The 21,098-nt window shown below is 52.1% G+C and overlaps 1 protein-coding gene across 13 annotated transcripts in view; it reads right to left on the reverse strand.

The window, feature by feature from the left end:
• MICAL2 (microtubule associated monooxygenase, calponin and LIM domain containing 2) overlaps positions 1-21,098 on the reverse strand; it is a 214,867-nt gene that overhangs the window by 66,824 nt on the left and 126,945 nt on the right. For 8 of the 13 annotated variants that reach the window (XM_045194029.3, XM_045194031.3, XM_045194032.3 and 5 more), the window contains 4 exons: positions 15,116-15,223; positions 13,849-14,035; positions 12,539-12,627; positions 8,930-9,032 (listed from right to left, as the gene is read on the reverse strand). In XM_045194029.3, coding sequence (XP_045049964.2) covers positions 8,930-9,032; positions 12,539-12,627; positions 13,849-14,035; positions 15,116-15,223 — 487 coding nt within the window. Of the gene's footprint in view, positions 1-4,874; positions 9,033-12,538; positions 12,628-13,848; positions 14,036-15,115; positions 15,224-21,098 lie in introns of those variants that run through there. The other 5 variants (XM_045194036.3, XM_045194037.3, XM_024558747.4 and 2 more) reach the window with 3 other exon arrangements.

Genomic DNA, 21,098 nt, shown 5'->3' on the forward strand with positions numbered 1-21,098 from the left:
GAAGAATCAGGAGGTGGGGCTGACCCCGGCAGATCTGCATCCTAGAAAGATTGTTCAGGTTGCAGAGTGGAAGCTGGACTGCAGGACCCACACGGAGCAGAGAGGGAGGCTGGTGGGGAGACCTCAGGGCCGAGAATGTACAGCTGGAGAAGGGAACTGAGAGAGTCAAGAGCAGCGAGGCAGGACGGGGCTGCAGCAGGCAGAGGCGACCTGTGCCTAGATGCAGTGGCACCTGACCCACAGCCCCCACAGCCCAGGGACCAGCCAAACCTGCACAGAACATCCTTGTCCAGCAGGGCTGAGACAGGGAACAGGGTGGCGGCTCCGAGCGTCTTCCTGGGCTTCTGGAGGGCTGGGGACATGGCTGACTGATGACCCCCTCCATACTGCATGGTCAGAGCCAGCATCTCTCACAGTGGAGCCCAGACATCAGTGGAGGGGCTGGGTGGGGGAGGGGCCGCTGGGAGGCCGAGACTTCACGGACAAGGAGCTGGCGCTTCCTCCCATCAACACCTCGCCAGGGCAAAGGGCCCCAAAGGAGGCCTTGCTCTGCCCCTCCTTCTGCCCCAAGGTCCTGACCACAGCTGGGTCTCTGAGATTCAGTGCCAGCCCTCGAGCTTGGACTTCTAACACCTCTTTTCATTCCCGAGGGCCCCTGTGCACGTGCACATGCCAGGAGGGCTAGCCCCGGTGGTGCCGATGCTGGTGCTGGCAGTGACCTAAAGGCAATGCCAAGTGCCCGCGTGCCTGGTTAACACTTTGTGCCCATCACCCCCAACATCCTGGCAACCGAAGCACAGGATTACCATCCTCATAGCCTGGTGGAAGAACACAGGGTCCAGAGAACCACTCAGCCAGGGCCACCCAGTGAGTCAGCTGGATCGGCTGCTGCTGGACACGGAGCGGCCCCAGGTGAGGGACCAGAGTGTGCCCTGTCATGCCGCCTGCCCCAGGCCCAGCTGGATTTTGCCTTAAGTTATCTGCAGTCATAGGGGCTGCCAGGGGAAGGAGGTGCCATCCCACACCAACCTGGCCAGCTACCCCTGGCCTCCTGGAGGGAAGCAGGTCTAGTCAGAGCCAAGCATCGCAGCCTCCTCTCAGCGCTCTGGCCGCACTTGCTCCCTCACGAAAGGTGAGGCTCCGTCGCAGAGCCAGGCACTGTCCCGGGAAGTGTCTGGCCTTGCACACCACTCCCAGCAGCCAGGTCCAGAGGCCCTTTCCTGGCTAGGCCCTGCTGCAGAGTCAGGGTGGGGACCCTTGTCCCAGTTCCGCTGGTGGGATTGTTCCTGTTTTGACCCAACTCTGGAGACCCTTCCACTCTCCCCCAGAGCCAAGGCGGATGACATGTTCTCCTGTGTCTTGTTATTAACCCCATTTTACAGGTTAGGAAACTGAAGATCATGCCCCGGGGAAGGCAAAGTAGAAGCAAAACCAAAACCCCCTTCTCCCAATCACTCAAAGGGCTCTGTGGAGGGGGCAGGACAGGCCTTGTTGAGGATCCCCTCCAGGCTCTTCCTCCTGAGCCGTGAACCGACGCCAGCCAGCCCTTCCCCAGCCCAAGTCGGCCGCAGGTGCCCCAGTCTGAGGTCCAGGCCAGGAGGCAGGGCCTGCCCCTCCTTTAATAACTCTACAAATATTTATTGAGGGCCCAGTATGTGCCAACCACAGTGCCATCTGTGGGTTATGAATGGTCAAAAGAAACAAAGATTTCTGCCCTTGAGCAGCCTGGGTTCTAGCAAGGGGAAAAGTAAACAATACGCATAACTGGTAAGTGATTACATGGCAGGTTGGAGGTGAAGAACGCTACGGAAAGCTGTCTGGTCAGGAGAGCTGGGGGTGCAGGTTGCAGTGCTAACGGTAGCTCTCACTGGGAGGGAGACATGGGAATGAGGACTTGAACAACAGACAGCGTCAGCCACGTGGATGCAGGGGAGGGAAGGGCGTTCCTGGCAGGGGGAACAGACAGTGCAAAGGCTGGAAGACAGAGAGGAGCCGGGCATGGCTGGGACACAGTGTGTGAGAGCAGGAGGACAGCAGGTCCCAGTTACAGGGGCCAGACCACATGGAGCTGAGTCCATTGCAAAACTAGAGCAGAACTAAAACACCCACCGGCAGGTGGCAGGAGGCATGGGGGCTCCAGGCTGAGGCCGGGTGTCTGAAGGGAGGGTGGGAAATCGGAAAACTGGAGACAAACAGCTGTTGCCTCCCAGGGTGCACTGAGACCTCTGTTTAGTTCCCAACCCAAGTGTCGCATCAGGTGCTCCGAGGCCCCGCTGATCTAGCATCCCTGAAGGAAGTCTCCCTCCGGACACACCCTGCTGCGAAGACAGGCGAACGCTATCTAGAACTCAGCCAGGGAGCCCCTGCCGCCCTGAGTGCCCAGCAGGCGCACTTATCTATTAGACCTGCACAGAACCCTATGCCTCTGAGTCAGCACAAAGGCTGAAGTCCAAGTCCGGGGCTCTTCCCACGTGCCAAGTCTGTTCTGAGAGCGGCACCTGAGTCCTGGCCCGGGCCCCTCGACTCTCTGTTCCCTAACAGTTGAAGACACTGCTCCAGATGACCTCCCTGGTACCGGTGAACTTCTCTAGCACCAGTACCAACCTCCAGGTTGCCACGAGGAGGAGAAGAGTTTACGAGATGATGTACATGAAGTGCCTGGCCCCGAGCCTGGCGTGGAGGAAACGCTCCGTCAGTAACAGCTGGCCCCGGGGCTTCTTTTACTTATTTAAGGAATTAAAGAAGAAGCTGTAAAAGTGAATGAGTTCACAGAAATAGAGGAGAACAGCCCACCCACTCTGCTTGACCCGCTCACTCTACTTAATATTCTGGTGCACGGAGACTTGTTTCTTTGGCTGGATTATTTCTTTAGGACCCATTCCCTGGGGCAGGGTTACTGGGCCAAGAGGTCAGCGCCCTCTTACGGATCTCAATAATTGTTGCCACATTGCTTTCCAGAAAAGATGGTCCTCATTTGCTTGTACTCAATTCCAGTTACTAAGTTCATACATTTTTTTTACAATCTATTTGACTTTTTTCTTGACTAATTCAGTGGGCCCAGCATAATTTGTTCACATTCCTCTTGTACATGCTTGTTCTTTCTTTTCGGCATTTACTTTTTAATTTGCTTAAGTGTGAGCTTAAGGCATGGCCTTTGCCCACCTAGCATTGGGTTTTTAACCAACAAATATCAGCTGGCCAGTGACAAGCGTGCCAGGTGCCCGGAAACACCTGCTTTGTGTGAACATTTGAAATGTCCTAGCGAGGTCCTTCTTTGTTATCACAACTAATTCAGAATGGTTTCTCCTTCTGACTGCCTGTTAAGTATTTGCATTTTTATTGTTACATATTGAGTTTTTAAAATGGGCCATTCTGGATTGATTTTAAGTCTTTAATCCAATGATTCAGGAATGAGGAATACTCTAGTAAACACTTATGCAAAATGTAATATGCAAAACAAAAACTACCCCCAAACAAAAACACTAATTTAACGGGGTGTGGGGAAGCCCACTCGAACAAAGTTAACTGAGCTCCGAGAACTCCTTGGCGACTTGGATGTGCTGACGAATCAAAGGTTTGGGAGAACTGGCGTGATCAGAATAAAGCATTTCTCACACTGTGTGACTATGAAACCTTTTACTCACCAAGCACGTCTTGGAGCTGGTAGTGACTTGGAAAATGTTACTTTAACCCAACAGCAAAGGAAAAAAGTCAAAGCCAAACCATAAGTTCCACGAGAGTGAGGCTTTGTCTGTTTCACTCCCAGCACGCCTCAGATGCTCAGGAGTGAGGTGAGCAAACAAATGAGCGCATGTACAGTGAGGCAAGCACATCTAGTCTGCTACACAATACTGAGGTACAAACACTCCGAGATGCAGGGAGGGGCAGGGACTGTGTGGCTCACTGCTGCATTCCCAGGACCTAGAATATGCCTAGAGCGTGGCAGACATTCAGCAAACACTTGACCAGATACATGAATCAAGGGATGAGTCACTTGCCCAACCCAGCTCCTGACTTCAGTCCCTAACACCCTTTCTTTCAAGGGGTGGGAAGTGTGTCTCATCTTGGTCACAACCCCAGGCAGCTCTGAAGCCGCTTCAGGCAGCTCGGCTCAGAGGCCCAGGGCCCCAGAAATGCCCCCTTGGAGGTACAAGGGCCCTCGGGAAGTTCACAGATGGGTTTTCACACCAGTGTCAGAAACCCAGCTACATTCAGCCTGGCAGTGGCAGGCGTCCCCGCCCCAGGGAGGATGAGGACCAGACTCTGAAGGCAGGTGGGACTCCTAATCCTTCCTTTAAGCATCCTAGAGTTGGACCAGGGCCGGCCATGGTGCTGTCCTCAGAGAAGCCCCATGGCCAGAGCCCTGCAGCCTAAGACACTGAGTCATTGAGCCTTTGGGGACAGGACAGGTCTCTCAGGATCACAAATGGCTCTTCATCTGGATGAGCACACCTGCCATGTTCATTGCCTTCCTGAAACCGGTGTGTGGTCCTGCCTCCTGACCTTTCACCCACCACTCAGCTGGGCCAGCGAACCCCTTTCAAGAGCAGACTTTGTTATAAAGGAGACTAAATCAGCATATTTCATAAGTTCCTAAGTACAGCCCTCCGACAGGTCCATGCTTGGATGTATGGGGGAAGTAGGGGCAAGTTGTTCCTTAAAAAAAAGAAGAAAGAGAGAGAGAAAGAAAGTCTGTACCTAACAGCTGAGGTGACGCCGGCCCTCACCAGCTGTGTCCAGCACCTAGAGCAGGAAAGTGCCATGAGTTTTCAAGAAACAGACCCCAAAGCCTGGCCCAGGAGCAGTGGTGACTTTTTCCAAATATTACCCCTGGGTAATATTTACTTTCAGAGTGCCCAGCGCAGTCCCAGAGAGTCCCAAGTCACCACCAGTGCGAGTCTCGCCAGCAGTTTAGGGAAGACTGACCCCCTAAACTAACTCCCATATTGCAGGTTTGAGCAGCTTCCATGGCAAAGAAGAGAGGAAACAATGAGCTTTATAAAGAACCATATTTATTTTCATTTACAGCATCAAATACCATAAATAAAGCTAAACATTGGTTGCTGTGTGCAAAATACAGGGTTCCATGTGGCACTGTAAATGACTGAAGGTCCCAAACATGCATGGTGACAGGGTGGGGCAGGCTAGCTAAGGAGGAGGCAGAGAGGGGAAGAGGACACTCTTTGGTTGACATTCTATAAAGGGAGGGAGACTCTGCAAGAGAAGATAAGACAAGAGCAATGACTTTGTGCTGGCTAGGGTCTGCACCGATGCAGTGAGCAATGCAGCATGCAGGGCAGTGCAGAGAGGCCTGGAGGTCAGCGTGGCTCTGGGCCGCTTGCAGCCTGCATGCACCACCTGCAGCCTGAGACCGCGAGGCCTGGCCTACAACAGCTCCACGGTACCTGGCATGCTGTTCCTCTTTAAAAGCACTTTGAATGTCCCGCTGCTCCATGTAATGAGTCAGCATGGAAAGTGTGCTTTGCACAGAGCAGTGAAGCCATTGAAACTGGCTGCTGCAGGTCTGGGGCTGAGCTGAGTCATTTCTCAAAGCCATCCCTCAACTGTGCTGTGATTGCTCTCGCTGAAGTTTCTCCTCCTCTGAGACTCTAGGAGCCAGGGGAGATAGGAAGAGCCACAGCAAAACCGTTGGATCTTTAGTATGGGCTGCAGCAGAGGAAGGATTTGCTAGGGAAATTGTGACGATGGGTTCAAAATTCAGAGTATAGATCAAGCTGGTGATGAAACCTGGGAGTATTTTTTTAAGCTCTCCAAAAAGAGACACTTCTGGTTTTGATCAATGACATTAATCATCTTTATATTAGGACGAATTTAAGATGATGCTTGTATGCAGGTGCTATTTCAGAGGCTCCTCGACAAAGGAGTTCTTTTCAAAGGTGAGAGAGTCCACCCCATGGTACTGTCTCACACTCAGAGGTAACCCTCCTGGGAAGGCAAGCGGCTTTGTGAGTGCAACTGGAGAAGCACGAGCGCAGGCCACAGGGGAACACAGGGCAGGCGGGCATGCACCTGGCGTGGGCTGGGCAGCCGGCTCGGAAGTAAGTGTAATCAGAAACACCTTTCGAGCTGGACACTACCCCATGCTGTTCACCCACCATGCCCCTGAATGAGTCCGTTAGTATGCAAGACACTCGCAGTTAGCACAACCGGTGCCACGGCGGGGAGGACGGGGTGCGGGAAGCGGCTTACGGGTTAGTCCCACTCTCTGAAAATCCGCGAGAAAACCAGTCACCTCAGAGCAGAAGTGTGTCAGCCAAGAAGTGGGTGTAGCACTGGAAGGCTGAAATGAACTGACGGCCACAGTGTAAGGTTGGAAGGAGAGAGACAGAAAAGAGAACTTAGTTTGGGGGGAGAAAAGGGAAAAGACCAACAACAAGAGAAGACACAGGAGTTGAAAATATGGCAACCATTAAACAAGGGGAATCTTCCCCAAACAAGTCACTGCTTGCTTAGGACAGATGAACCTTTCTGGCAGCGAGCAGCTCCTCAGCTACAGGAGTGGACGTGTGTGGTTTGCATTTGCAACAATCCACAGCTCTCCACTCAGAGCTCCACGTACCCTTAGGACCCCTGACCCCCAGCGGCCCCCCATCCCTCGATGGCCCCAATTTTCCTCTAGTGCCTCATAGTCACTCTCGAGTACATTGTGGAGGCTTAGAGGCCTCCACCCCCGGGGACCCACTGTGTGTTCGGTGCTGCCCACCAGGAAGGTTCAAAGTCTCAGAACATTACACGCATCTCAAGCTTCGGACAAGCCCACCCTGTCTCACCAGAGCAATTCAAACCAGTCTCCGTATGGCCACAAATGACATTCTCAGAGACGCTAACTGGGGCTGCCCCGAGCTGACGGCAATAACAATGACACAGCTGTGCCTGTGTTCACACCATGACCTGCAGAATTTGCTTTCTGGAATCAAACATAAGATGAATCAAGGGCTCTTCCCACCATGCTGAACATTAAAATCTCAGCGAAAGTTTGGGAAGATGCAGTGCAGGCCATTGGACGGAGAACAGCTCCAACAAGGACAGAGGTGTCAGTTCCCATGGACCTGGCCACGGCCATGCCCTGTTCTGCCCGAGGACTTCAGGGAAGTGTTTGTAAAAATGCTTCCCCTCTTCTCACCATATAGAAACTTGTCATCTCAAAGCCCTCAGGAGCTCTGGTTCCAAACGCACATCAGGTCGCACCCTTACTAGATCTAGAGGAGATCGCTGGGTGACAAGTGCAGGGAGCTGCCTCCCGGCCAACAGCTCCAGTTACACTGAGCAGGGTGGAAGGCCTTTTTCTATCAGTCTCTCTATTGTTCAGCCCAACCCGGCAGCTGCGCATGTCCAGGCAGGGAGCGTGGGGAGCTTCAGTCTCCTCCAGACGCCCGGAGGGAAGAATGCAGGTAGGTCAATGCTTGTTTTTTCCTCTAATAGGGCATATTTCTTTGCATTAGTCAATAAACAGCTTCCAACTCCCAGCTTCCCCTGCCAGTCAAGACACAAGGGACCTTCCCCCCGGAGGTCAGACACATGCCTTTGCTAGGACAGTGTGAAAATAAATGGTCTTTGACTATTCTGACCAAATGAGCGCAGTGGCTGAGTGGCTCAGAGGCCAGCATGTCTGCAAGCTGTGCTCACTGGGTAGGCCGTGCTTCCCAGAAACATCACCCTGAGCTGCTAACAAATGCCTTCAGTCCCAAAGGACGTGGTATGGCAGGGCAGCTTCTTCCCTCAGCCTGACCACCATGGACCCTGAGTGGCCTTGGCTCAGACTGCAGCCTGGGCTGGGGACCTGATAGGGAGCCCCAGGGGACACAGCTCCTCTTCAGCAGGTGCTGCACGGGCTTGAGGGAGCTCTGCACGGTCAGGTGCCACGGGCTTTTGCTGCCCTTCTCATTGGTGCCTGTTTGTAGCAATCTGCGTGAAACCCATGGTTCTAGGTCATTTGGCTGCGATTTGGTGTGGGGCCGGGGTGGGGGAGACTTTACGCTGCTATTTTACATCAAAGCAAGAGAGCAAAACAGTCTTCCTCCCTCTGGGAAGACATGTAACAGCCGGCTACACGCCGCCATGTGCTGCGTATGTTTAATTCTGCTTCGTCCTTCTGCTCCTCTACTCTTCTTCTAAAATTATTACGCTTCCATGTTGCAAAAAAAACTGTCCCCTCTTGACAAGTGGCCTCCGGGCACGTGAACCGAAAGGCACTGGTCAGGCGAGGGCCCGCTCCCTTTCCTTGATATAAAACCCAAATCACTGAGGTGGCGGGCGGTGACTGTTACAACTGACGGGAGCGTGGAAGGGATTTGTCACACCGGTTAAAAACTTCCAACTCGTGTTTAGAAAAATTGACACACAGGGTAAAAAAATGCTTTTTCTTGGCTTATTAAAAGTTAGAAATTGAAATGTAAACCTAGAAATACAGGTCACTTTGGTATAAAAGAAATGCAAGTCTATAAAAAACATCCTTCATGCCGTGCTGGCCCCAGCACTGTGAGTAGACAGTTGCCCTGACAAGGCCGGTGCCCCTGGCTGACTCTTTGGCGGTAAGCTAACGGGTTCAAGGACCCCGGCTTCCCGGCCTTAGCTCACGACCAACACGAGACCCTCTGCCGGGGAAATGTGAAGGCCCTTGGGGGTGGTGCCCCTCAGCGGAGCTTGACCGGGAAGTACTGGAGCACCCAGTCACGGATGCTCTCCAGGGACTCCTCAGACTCCCGGTACATGGAAGCCAGGACCTCGGAGAACACCCACAGGAGGGGCAGCCCGAGGCTCAGGAGCTCGTATGTGTAGCAGTAGTCGTAAGCATTGTCCCTGAAATGCTGGCCGACGGAGCGCAGGAGTCCCCGAATCCGGTTAAGCAGGCCCCCGGACAGCCTGAGAGGCCAGCTTAGCGCCTTCCTAAAGGAGGAGGTGGTGATACCTGGGGGGCTGCCCACCGGCGGGCCCAGCGCAGCGGCTGCACAGGAGCTCTCCGGGGGAGGGTCTCGCCGAGGGGCTTCTTGCTCCTTCCACATCCCTTTCTCCTGGGGAAGATCAAAGGGAGCGTGGTCAGTCCAGGATTCTCAGAGGACCCCTCCGATAAAGCAGAAGAAGAGAGCCACAAAAAATAGAACTTGCCAGACCCAGCCCCACAAATAACCCCAGCGCCCGTGCACTGCTGAAGGGGGCAGGGACATGGGTGTGACTTTCCTGGGGGGCAACGTGATCGAAGGGCTCACCGTCCTTCAACACACATGGCCTTTGACTCCAGCCACATTTCCTGTGATCCTTCCTAAGCGAGTGATTCAAAATATGGATAAATATGCACATACAAAGATGCTCACTGTAAACATATTTATAAGGTAAAGATATTAAACATAAATGTTCAACAATATGGGACTTAGTAAATAAAATATTGACCACTTTTTATAGGCACCAAAAATTATGCTCCAAAGGAATTTAAAATTTTTTATTTTTATTTTATTTTAGAGAGAGTGGAAGGGATGGAGAGTTGGTGTGAGAAAGAAACATCAACTGGTTGCCTACTGCAAATGCCCCAACTGGGGACAAAGCCACAACCCCCACACGTGCCCTGACTGGGAACTGAACTGGTGACCTTTCAGTCTGCGGGATGATGTCCAACCAGCTGAGCCACACCAGCCAGGGCACTCCAAAGAATTTTTCTAATGTCATGGGAAACTGTACTTTAAAAAAAAATTATATATTACTAATTATGCTATTACGGTTGTCCTGATTTTTCCCCCTTGGCCCTCACCCCCACCCAGCACCCCCACTCCCTCAGGCAATGACCCCACCATTGTTCATGTCCATGGATCATGCATGTAAGGAAATTGTTCTTGATACAGTGTTATTAAAAAAAATAGATAAAATAGTGATAGGATTTTAAAAAATATATTTTATTGATTATGCTATTACAATTGTCCCATTTTTTTCTCCCCTTTATTCTCCTCTACCCTGTACTCCCCCACCCACTCATATTCCCCCACCTTAGTTTATGTCCATGGGTCATATATAAGTTCTTTGGCTTCTCCGCTTCCCATACTATTCTTAACCTCCCCCTGTTTATTTTGTACTTACCATTTATGCTTCTTATTTCCTGCTCCTTTACCCCCATTCTCCCTCCTCCTCTTCCCTGCTGATAACCCTCCATGTGATCTCCATTTCTGTGATTCTGTTCCTGTTCTAGTTGCTTAGTTTGTTTTTGTTTTTTTTAGGTTTGGTTGTTGATAGTTGTGAGTTAGTTATCATTTTACTGTTCATAGTTTTGATAAACTTCTTTTTCTTAGGTAAGTCCCTTTAACATTTCATATAATAAGGGCTTGGTGATGAACTTCTTTAACTTGACCTTATCTGGGAAGCACTTTATCTGCCTTTCCATTCTAAATGATAGCTTTGCTAGATAGAGTAATCTTGGATGTAGGTCCTTGCCTTTCATGACTTGGAATATTTCTTTCCAGCCCCTTCTTGCCTGGAAGATTTCTTTTGAGAAATCAGCTGAGAGTCTTATGGGAACTCCTTTGTAGGTAACTGTCTCCTTTTCTCTTGCTGCTTTTAAGATTCTCTCCTCTTTAATCTTGGCTAATGTAATGATGATGTGCCTTGGTGTGTGCTTCCTTGGATCCAGCTTCTTTGGGGCTCTCTGAGCTTCCTGGACTTCCTAGAATTCTATTTCCTTCCCCAAATTGGGTAAGTTCTCCCTCATTATTTATTCAAATAAGTTTTCAATTTCTTGCTCTTCCTCTTCTCCTTCTGGCACCCCTATGATTTGGAGGTTGGAACTTTAAAGTTGTCCCGGAGGTTCCTAAGCCTCTCATTTTTTTGAATTCTTGTTCCTTCATTTTGTTCTGGTTGAAAGTTTATTTCTTCTTCCTGGTCCAAACTGTTGATTTGAGTCCCAGTTTCCTTCCTGTCACTGTTGGTTCCCTGAACATTTTCCTTTATTTCACTTTTCATAGCCTTCACTTTTTTCTCTCCCTTGCGACCATATTCAACCATTTCTGTGAGCATCCTGATTACCAGTGTTTTGAACACTGCATCTGATAGGTTGGCTATCTCTTCATCACTTAGTTTTATTTTTGGAGTTTTGATCTGTTCTTTCATTTGGGCCATGTTTTTTTGTCTTGGTGTGCCTGTTTCATAGTAAGGGGAGGAGCCTTAGGTATTTGCTGGGGTGGGGCAACCCACATAATTGTGTTGTGGCACTGTATATGGGGGAGGGGTCCCAGAGGGAACGATGCTGATTGCTCAGCTCTCAGTTGGCTTTCAGTTACTTTCTCCGCCACCCACAATCAAATTGGGCCCTTCTGGTGCTGATTCTCAGGTGGGTGGGTTTGTGGATGTTCTAGGACCCTGTGGGTCTCTCCAATGAACTCTCCTGTGAGGCTGGGAGTTTCTCCCACCACCTCAATCCCCATAGGCTTTTTTTCAGCCAGAGGTTTTGAGGTTTTATTTTTCCTCACTGGAACCCAGGGTTGTGCTGTCTGCCTTGCTCCCCAGTTCTTCCTCCCAGTTTATCCACATGCAAATATGGGACCACCTGGCCCTCCAGCCACTGCCTTGTTGTGCATGGTCTCCGCCCCAGCTGCCTATCTCCACCCCTCCTACCAGTCTGGATGAATGTTTCTTTAACTTCTTGGTTTTCAGACTTCCATACAGTTCGATTTTCTGGCAGTTCTGGTTATTTTTTGCTTTTAAATTTGATGTCCTTCTTTTGGTTGTGTGAGGAGGCAAAGTATATCTACCTATGCCTCCATCTTGGCCAGAAGTCCTATCCACCTATAGTAATAGGATTCTGACTAGGATAAAGTATATTCACATAAGAAGAAGTCTGGAAGGAAATGTTTATTACAAAATTATGGTTTTCTCAGGATACAGTGATGATGAGTGATTTAGCTTTCCTTCATTATATATTTTTAATTTATTTATGCACTTTTCTACATTGAGCCTATATTAATGTGTAATCAGAAAAAAGTTGTATGTTGTGGATCTTTGTTGGTTGTTGTGATTAGTCAAGCCATAGAAGGTATTTACCAAGGGCTGCCAGAGGGGACACTATAACTAGCTGTCCACAGGCCCCGATGGCTCACCACCTTGGTGACATCTAGCACTGGGGGAAAGGACTTGGAAATCTCAGCAAAGGATGGCCCCATACTAGGCATCTCTACAAACAGCACCCAATGGTCACATGGTGGGGAGCAGTGGGGAGAAGACAGGACTCAGAGGACCATGGGAAGATAATCAGTAACTTTTGCATCCCTGGCATATGAGAAAGCACTTCTGGATTCCTCATGAGAGGCCAGCACAGCCACTCACCTGGGAGCTGGCATCTGGTGGGACATACCCAAGGGGTTGGCTGAACAGACTGAGGCAAAGGGGCCCTTGACACCAGGGAGTACAGCTCTCTTCTCCATCTGTGGGTCTCAGTCCTTCTAGGGTCAGAAATGTCAGCCTAATGTGGAGGAGCCCTTGGAAACCTTCTCCTATCTAGGGGCCTTCCCTGTTCCACCAGCCCTTTCAAGGCAAAACGTACCTCTCTTTGTTGCTTCAACTCTGCCCGTCTCTTTCGTTGCTGGCTATTGGTTTTACAGTGAATGAAATGAGCCTTGCAGAAGAACTTGCCTGTAAAAAGAAACACACATACACACAAACGTTTTCTCCTGCAAGCCAGAGCCACGGGAGACCTGAGCCAAGTGCTCGCCACTGTCTAGGTCAGAAGACGCCAATAATGAAAACAAACCCAGGAGAGCTCACAGCTGGGAAGGGGTTTCTGTCACCTGCCTTGAAGGGACCCTGAGATGAGGCACAGGACCCTTTGCTGCCTCCCAGGCATGGGGCCGAAACCCTCAGGTAATTCAAAGGCCAATTCTCTTCCCAAGACCAGTTTTCAGGCAACAAAATGGACAGCAATACCATTTCTAGCTCTGTGTCCTTTCTGGGGCCCCTGGGGGTGGGAAGGGCTGGGAACAGAGGGCAGCAGTGATAGGGAGGAAAAGCTCAGGTGAGACACACTCTGGGCCACTGGCTACTGCCCAGGACCTTGGGCACTTTCTAGAAAAGCCTTTGCTCACCATTAAATCAGTAACAATAGTGATAGGAATAATAACAATAGAAAAAACTCACGTAGGACTCACAATATACCAGGCACTATTCCAAATGCTTCCCATGAATTAACAACCTTATGTGCTAAGTATTATTATTATCCTGATTTTACAGATGAGGAAACTGAGGGACCAGGAGGTTTGGGAACAGGTGCCAGGTTGTATGGCTAATAAGTGCTACCGTCTAGATTTGAACCAAGCATTTTCGTGTGAGGGTCTTAACTCAGAAGCACTGCGCTATACTATCTCTCATTATGCCTGACAGCACAGACATCAAGGGCTGAAAACTGGAAACTAATTGGGACCGTGCATTCCAGTGCAATCCCTTTATCCACACCCTCTGGTCAGCCACGTATCAGAACGATGCCAGACGTCACTACAGCGGTCCTGTGCCGTCATTTACTGAGCCCTTATCACATGAGCAGCTGGTGCCGAGCCCACGTCTCCCGACCACACGGGGGAGATGGAAGGTGGTAGGACTGAATGAGGAAACGTACACAGAGCATGTGGCACACAGTGGGTGCCCGTCAGTGCCAGAGCATGCCAGGTGCGGGCAGCTTTCTCCTCCCTCAGGGGCCCCTGCCCACCACAGGGGGCCCCTCTCCGTCGGGAGGAGCTCCAGCTCCCTGAACAGTATCCGGATGACACTGCACTCCCTGGGAATTGTTGGGTGTCCCAGAGCCTCTAGAGGACCAGGAGCCCAGGCCAGAGACCAGCACTGTCCCTGGGGGACGGTGGTTACCTTCGTCGCCGTCAAAGGCGTAGGCAGCCAGGCGCAAGGTGGTGGCACAGACGCTGCAGCGGAAACACTCTCGGTGGAAGAAGTGGCCCTCTGCGCTCAGCCGCTCCATCACGTACACGCGCTTCTTACAGAAGTAACAGGTGTCGCTGCCACCCAGGTTCAGGGGAAATGCCTTTCGCATCGTTTCCTGGGGGGGCACAGGGCAGTGGGAGAGAAGAGCAGTGGGTTGGGGCTTAGACAGAGTCTTCAAATGCGAGGCTGGGCTTTCAGAAGTTCCGGCCTGAATCATGGGGATGTCGTGGGCTCCTGTTTCCTGCTCACGTCACTGCAGGTGCTGCAGCAAACAGTGAGTGTGGGAAGATATGTCCCCAGCACAGGCCCCACAACTGCAGTGGCTGCTGTTAATTTTATGCCTGGGCAGGCCAGCCGCAGGGCAGCTCTAGGAGTGGCTGGCTGTCCCCTTGCCTGGCTGCTCCGGTTTTGGTGGGAGTGATGTCCCCTGGTCTAATGGAGTGGGCGTCTTTCACAAACACGCCTGCCCAGTGACACCCTCTCCAGGAACCTGTCCCAGGGGGTAAGTGTTGTCTGGATACAGAGTGAGCTCACTGAAAGAATGTTTTCTACATCCTTGTCCCCCTGCAGTGACTTCAGTTAGGCAAAGAAAGCTTGTGGCATCAAAACTGTTCAAGAGAAACTGCAGAAGGGAGAGGCGTGTGCCACAGCCCACCAGGCTGCCAGGCAAATGCCTGAATGCAAGGGGGCAAGAGGAGGGGGAGCAGGAGGGCAGGGTGATTCTAGGGGAATGTGCCAAAAGGAAACCAAAGGAACCATCAACTCAAATCGCTGGTGACAGCAGCAAGTGGCCTTGATTGGCGAAAGGGACTTCAAAGAAAAGGGATGTTTCTCCATTACTGAATTCTCAACCTTAGTGCAATGGGCCGCTTAGTTTGGACACTAAGCATTGACAGTGGGTCACAGCCAACTGTGTGGACGGCCTCCCTGGGTTTTTGCTGAGATCTCCAGACAGCCTGGAAGAGGCTCTGCCTTGTGAAGCAACCCCCAAGGTCTCCAAGTGAGGTTTGTCTTTAAGGAAACGCAGGCCCCACGCCCCGACTCTGCTCTGATCCAACCCATTCTCAGCCCCTCTTGTCCATGGGAAGGGGCACCTTGGGAGAGGGCCAGGCCATCCCCTCTGCATCCCATGTGCCCTCGCTGGGAGTCTAGAGCCGGAGTCTGTGGGAGAAAGTTGAGGGACGTGCGTTCTTACCAGGTCCGGAGAGGTAGCCTGGGCCTTAGGTCTGTGATCATTCATGTACAGATTGACCAGGACTTCAGCTGCAGCCCCTATTCCGCTGGACACTTTCCCTACCGTCAGCTACCCAAGAGCAGAAGTAGAGGAGACAGAGACAAAGGTAAGGCCAGCGAGCACCGAGAAGGAAAACATAGACAGGCTGGATGTGGGAGAGGGCTCCACACCCACATGCAAAGAGCACCCGACAGGCAAACCCAGCCAGGTGTGGGCAGCAGGCAATCTGGAGATGTAGCAAAGGCTGGAAACAGAACCCTGTGACCCTCAGTGCGCAGGTGACTCTGCAGAACTACATCCCCTGGGGGTTCGGGGCCTTCGGGAGTCATTGGGCTTCTCAGTGCACAGATGGGGTGAACTAATCCAGAGAGAGGAAGGATCTATCCAAGGCCACTTAGCAAACAAACACAAGATTCAGGACCATACTCGGGTCTCCTGACCCCACCCCCGCACAGATGCCTCCCCACAGCCTTTCTCGTCAGCAGCTGGGACAACTTGGGCTGCTTGGCCAGGTCACCAGCAAAAGGCATGTTTGCACCGATGCCACCAGGGCCTCCAAAAGCCTGTGGGGCACAGAAGCTGAGCTAAGGAGACAAAGAGCTAAGGAATCGAGACCTCACAGACAGATGGACAGCTGAAGCGCAGCCACACTGCTGCTGCCAGCCCCCTGGATGGAGAGCTGTGACCTGCTGCTTGGTGAATGTGGAGACCCCGCAGACTGGGAGGAAGGTTTGGACCCCCATCGCTGCGAGCTGGTGCTGAGATGGGGCACAAAGTTCTCCACTGCTTAACTCAGTTTTCAAGTTTAATGTAATGGGGATAATCATGCCTGCAATTGTCCTCAGTTGTGCCTGCTTCATGGATATCGAGTAAGAACTTAGAGAATATGTATCAAAGTGCCTGGCACTTAGCAGGGGCTGGGCCAATACGAACTTGACTCTTCCCTCCCTTCTTCCTCCGAATTCAGCAAGCCACAGACAGCCCTGTAACTCCCGTGTCCTTAGGGGGCAATGGCCGTGCCTGACCAGAGTCCCTTCAGGCCAGTCCCCCAGGCCCCCTTGAGGATAAAAGCAGTAACTGGAATGGGAGCGAAGCCGCCCAACACGGGGCAGGGCAGGTGGAGGGATCTAGATGAGGAGGCTCACCGCAGGCTCTGGGCAGCAGTGCCCAGAGGGCCCGGTTATAGTGCAGGGCAAGGCCAGCCCAGAGCTGGGGAGGCAGCCATTCCACGAGGGCCCTGGGACCCCTGCCTGATGATGTGTCAAGGAGCCAGGGAAGGGTGGGAGCTGACAGCCCAAACAAACAGGGTACAATCATACCTCCCCCCTCCACCCCAGCAAATGAGGCCTGATCCCCTGTTCCCCACCAGCTCTGCAAGGCCACCCCAGGAATGCCACAGTGTCCTGTGCAGGGCGCCCAACACGCACAGTGTGAGATTCTGTAAACGCTGTTCCTGACCCTATGACCCTGCAGGAGGGAGGCTCCGGGCCCTCCCCCAGCCTCTGAATCCAGCTTCTGGGAGATGTGGCCAGAGAGAGCTGTGACTGAGGCTGACAGCCCTCGGGCACAGGCTGATGGCCATTGGGAGAACAAATAACAGGGGCTTGTGTGGGGGTGATGGAATGCCCTCAGTCTAAACCCAATACTGCTTTTGAGAGGCCATGTCTAATCCCACAACAGTAAAGCTCTAACACTCAGCAGGAAGTTCAGGGAAGAGCGGCTCCCACTGCCCCCCACCTCCTGTAGCAATGCCCATCCTCAGAACCTGAGTCGGATTCCAGCAAAAGCACAGGCACTACAAGGGAATGACTGGGAGGGGGCTGCCACGCAGGCTGAAAGAATGACACTCGCCCTTCTCATAAAGGTAACCCCAACCTAACAGCAACTTTGGACCTATCACTCTAGCCCATGTTTTGGTTCTGGGGGCTGTAGAAAATGAGGCTGTGGGCGCCGCATCCCACGACTCCAACAGATGGGACCTCTAGCTGCCAGGCTGTTACTCCATTCCCTACCCCAGGTCCCCCTCCCCCACTTCAGCTGGTCCAGCCTGGGAGAGATTAGGATTCTGCTTTCAAACACTCTCTGCAACTTTCAGGGTTTCACAAATGCCAAGAAACTTGGCTCCTGCTTTCAAGACATGTTCAGGTGCACTGGCTGAGGACAATATGCCACTGTTTACCTCGTGTTCCAACCCCCGCTAAGGCCCCCAACACAGGCCCGGCAGGTAGGGGCTGGAGAATACTAAGTACACCTCCTGGGTTTACATCAAAATAAAGAGAGGAAGTCAGATTTACCTCCCTGTGGCCACCTCCCCTGGCTTCTCCAGAAAGGCACCATGGTGCTGCTGCTGCCATGATACCCTGATACCCGTGTGCAACTACTGCCTCCCCTGAGTTAGCAGAGATAGAGACTGCACTTCCTGGGGCTTTACATACGAGTCCCTAATGAGATCTTATTAACCACTTAGCTAATAAGCATTTTGCATCACTGAGCTTCTGCACAATCATGACTTAGGGAGCAATTAAGGAAGCACGCGAAGGCCTATGAGGTTGCTGGGGGTGTCGCCGAGACATTTCTGTGCCGTGGTGAACCTGCTCAGTTGTTCTACAAGCACGGGGCACCGTCCACTCACCTGGCCAGGGGATGTGGGGTGAAGACTGCGCCTTGTCTTTCACTATAGGCCCCAAAGGCTCCTTTCTCCCAGTTGCACCCACCTCCCCACTCTGACAATGGCCTTCTGAAGAATGATGGAATGAGAGCCTCCTTCAGGAAAACAGTGCTGGGTCTCCTATGTGCCCTTCCCAGCCTGATGGAAACCATCCCAGAATCACCACTGGTCACTCTCAAAAGGTGGATGGGGACTTGCTGGAGACGTCACAAAGAGACCAGGTGACGGAGAACTTGACTAAAGGGTGAAAGGGGGCCCATGAAGCCCACCCCAAAGACCAGTGTGAAGGTGGCCGTTAAAGTGGGGATCACAGGCTATCTTGTGTTTCCTGAGAGCAGGACGCCTCATTGGCTCCCCGAGAGTGCAGACGCGCCCAGCTGGCCCTGTGCTGGCTTGGTGCTCCTCAGACTTTTGGTGGTGAAAGTTTTCTTTTTAATCCCTCATTCCTGGTGGCCGGATACTTTGGAACCCAATAAAAATGAATTAGTAGAAACAGGATCACACGCGGGGTGTGTGGCAATGCCGCATGGCTTTGCTGGAGTCTAACCGTCCTCTCACGTGCTGTGCCCATTGCGTCACCGACCTGCACCTGCCTGGGGGGCCGCGCGTTAAGAAGTAGCTGACCAGGGAATTACCAGGCTCTCGGGACCCTGAGAAAGAAAGAGATGCTCAACTCATGGGGAAACTCCCAGAAAACTCAGCCTGGTATTGACCTCAGAGAAACATCTGGAGGTTTTCCACGAGGAGATTCGTGCACTGAAAGGCAAGTCACAAATGGACCGTCAGGCTGGGAATAGTTTGTCAGATGCGAAGTTGGGCAACCTGACGATGTGACCAAACTCAATCACGCCCCTGTCTCTGGTTTTTCAAGAATTGGTCATTTTGGAGGGCATGGGACAGTTTCTCATAATTCTTTATGTATCCTTCGATATTCTTGTAAAGCTACAGAATTGGGCTACTTCTCCCTTCCTTTTTCCATTGTAAAGTCTAATTATTTTCAGTGAATTCGAGCAGGCTGGAATGGTTAAAGAATTCAGGAAGTCCATCATCTCACACGACGTTCAATTCACCTCACACACGCTGCTTCTCTCTGTGAACCTCAGCTTCTGCCTCTGTCAAATGGGGGGCTAACACCATCCTGGCAGGGCTGCGACAGAGGGTCATCACAGAACCTGGGCTGTGCCTCGCACGGCCCTGGGCTCCCAAGAGCCCTTGGCAGGTGGTTAATGCATCTGAAGCAGCTTCATGTGCCCATGTTCTGGGACTTCTCTCTTCACTAGATGGCCTTCACTGGGAAAACCCCTGGTTGCTTGGGTTTCCTCCTCTGCACGAGTAAGAAGAACAATGGGGTCACCCAGGATGAGCGTCCTGGCTTTGCTCAACCCAGATGCTAACATGGGAATGTACCTATTGTGAGGTACCAAGCACCACCATGGGCTGCCCAAGATGCCTGGACCTCCACAAAGAGGCATTCCTGTCACCCCAGCTAGGGATGTGATGTCGCTGCCTGGCTGCTGGAGCCTTTCTTGCCTTGCTCCAAGCTGGCCTCTCTCGAGACCCTCTGGTTGGCATTCCCCGATGTCATGACTCTGTCTCATTCACTTCTGCACCCCTGGCTCAGGGCAGATGCTCTGGATGAAGGAGGAAGCAGGCTCCTGGGCCATTTCATGTCCAAACAATGGTAATGTCACCCCTGGGGCCTGGAACTCTGCCAAGAATACCAGGTGTCCAAGCTTCGCTTCGGGGCAGAGCTGGGCCACCTGTGGCCACCTGGCCTGCTTTGAGCATCATAAAGGCCACGCGGGTCAGGCAGAGGGGAGAGTGAAGCTTCCAGGGCCTCAGCACTGGGGGCTCACAAGACGAGGAGGTTTCCACAGGCAGGGCCAGAGGACATCTCCTGGGCCTGCTTGAGCAAGGGCACTCCTCACTGAAGAGTCCCTGCCCAAGAAACATCAGACAGCAGGCTGGTGGACCTGTGTCCTCAGCCATATGCCCAGGTTAGGAAACGCTCAAAGGAGTCCCGATACTACACGCTCAGAGCTGAGACACAGGCAGGCCTTGGGGTCTGTGACCTGCTCTCCCCCCAAACAAGGGGAGCCCATATCTGCGCCTTTGTCCCCTCGTGCCAGGCTGATCATCATATGCATTTAACACTCACGGCCTGCAAGGTGGGTCTTATAATCTCCCCCTCACAGCCAGGGGCAGCTGAGGTCCAGGGAGTCTCTAACTCACTCAAGCCTCACTACTTCTAAGTGGCTGGGATGGAAATGGAAACCCGAAGGTGACTTCTTTGCTGTTAGAAAAAGAGAAATCAGCATGCATGTTAGGTAAATGAGCTTTCTTCTAGAAGTCTCTACTGGGGAAAGAGCATATTCGTCAGATACTTCAGGCATTTTTGACACAGGCTAGGCATTGCATTATTCCAATCACCTTCCACTCTACAGGCTAGAACACTAAGTCACTGAGAGGGCCACTGACTTGTCCAAGGTCACACAGTAATTGGTGCTCTGACTCCAAGTGTGACTCCAAGCCCATATCCTTCTCCCTACAGCACCCTGCCTCCCTGAGACACACCAGCACTCTGAATCCCCAGGCTGGAATGCACATAGGACATGTCCAAAGAGCCACCGACCTCTATCCCTGGGACAGGGAGGACAATGAGGTTGGAGGCAGCCTTGAGAACTATCCTGTATCAGATGGAACAAAGGCGGATTGCCACCCAAGATTACCCAGCTTCTCTCTACTATGCAAATCTCTAGAGTAAACCCTGCAAATCCAGTTTTAAAACAAATACCTGTAAGGGTAGAGAAAGCTCCTTTTGCAATGCACCTTGCTCTTCTGACCCGGGAGGACTAACCCACAGTCCTCAGCCTAGTGAGGCCATCTCTCTTGCTCAGCTGTGCAAACACTCAGCCGTGGCAAATGGCGAGCAGCCAGGGCAGAAGTCAAACGAGCAGTGGCCTCTCTTTTCAAATAAAGAAGTTAACTAATGAATGATGGGGGCTGACACCACTACGGGTGGGCTAGTTTGATGGGCTGGAGGAGTCCAGTGGTACGGAGGACATAAGACAGGGCGTGGTTCCACAGTCTAAGGTCTTGGAAGACAAGACTCTGGGGTGAGAATCTGGGCCCTAAATGAGAAGGCCTCAAGGTTCTCTGTAACTGCTCAGGCCAAAAACAAACAAACAAACGAACACCCAGCAGGATCACTCTGAAATTGAAGGTGGAGCCTCGATCCGAGAGGGTGGGCTAATGTAGCCTGAAGGCAGTGTCGGT

This window comes from Desmodus rotundus, chromosome 5, assembly GCF_022682495.2.
Source record: "Desmodus rotundus isolate HL8 chromosome 5, HLdesRot8A.1, whole genome shotgun sequence".
In the NCBI taxonomy this organism is placed as follows: Eukaryota; Metazoa; Chordata; class Mammalia; order Chiroptera; family Phyllostomidae; genus Desmodus; species Desmodus rotundus.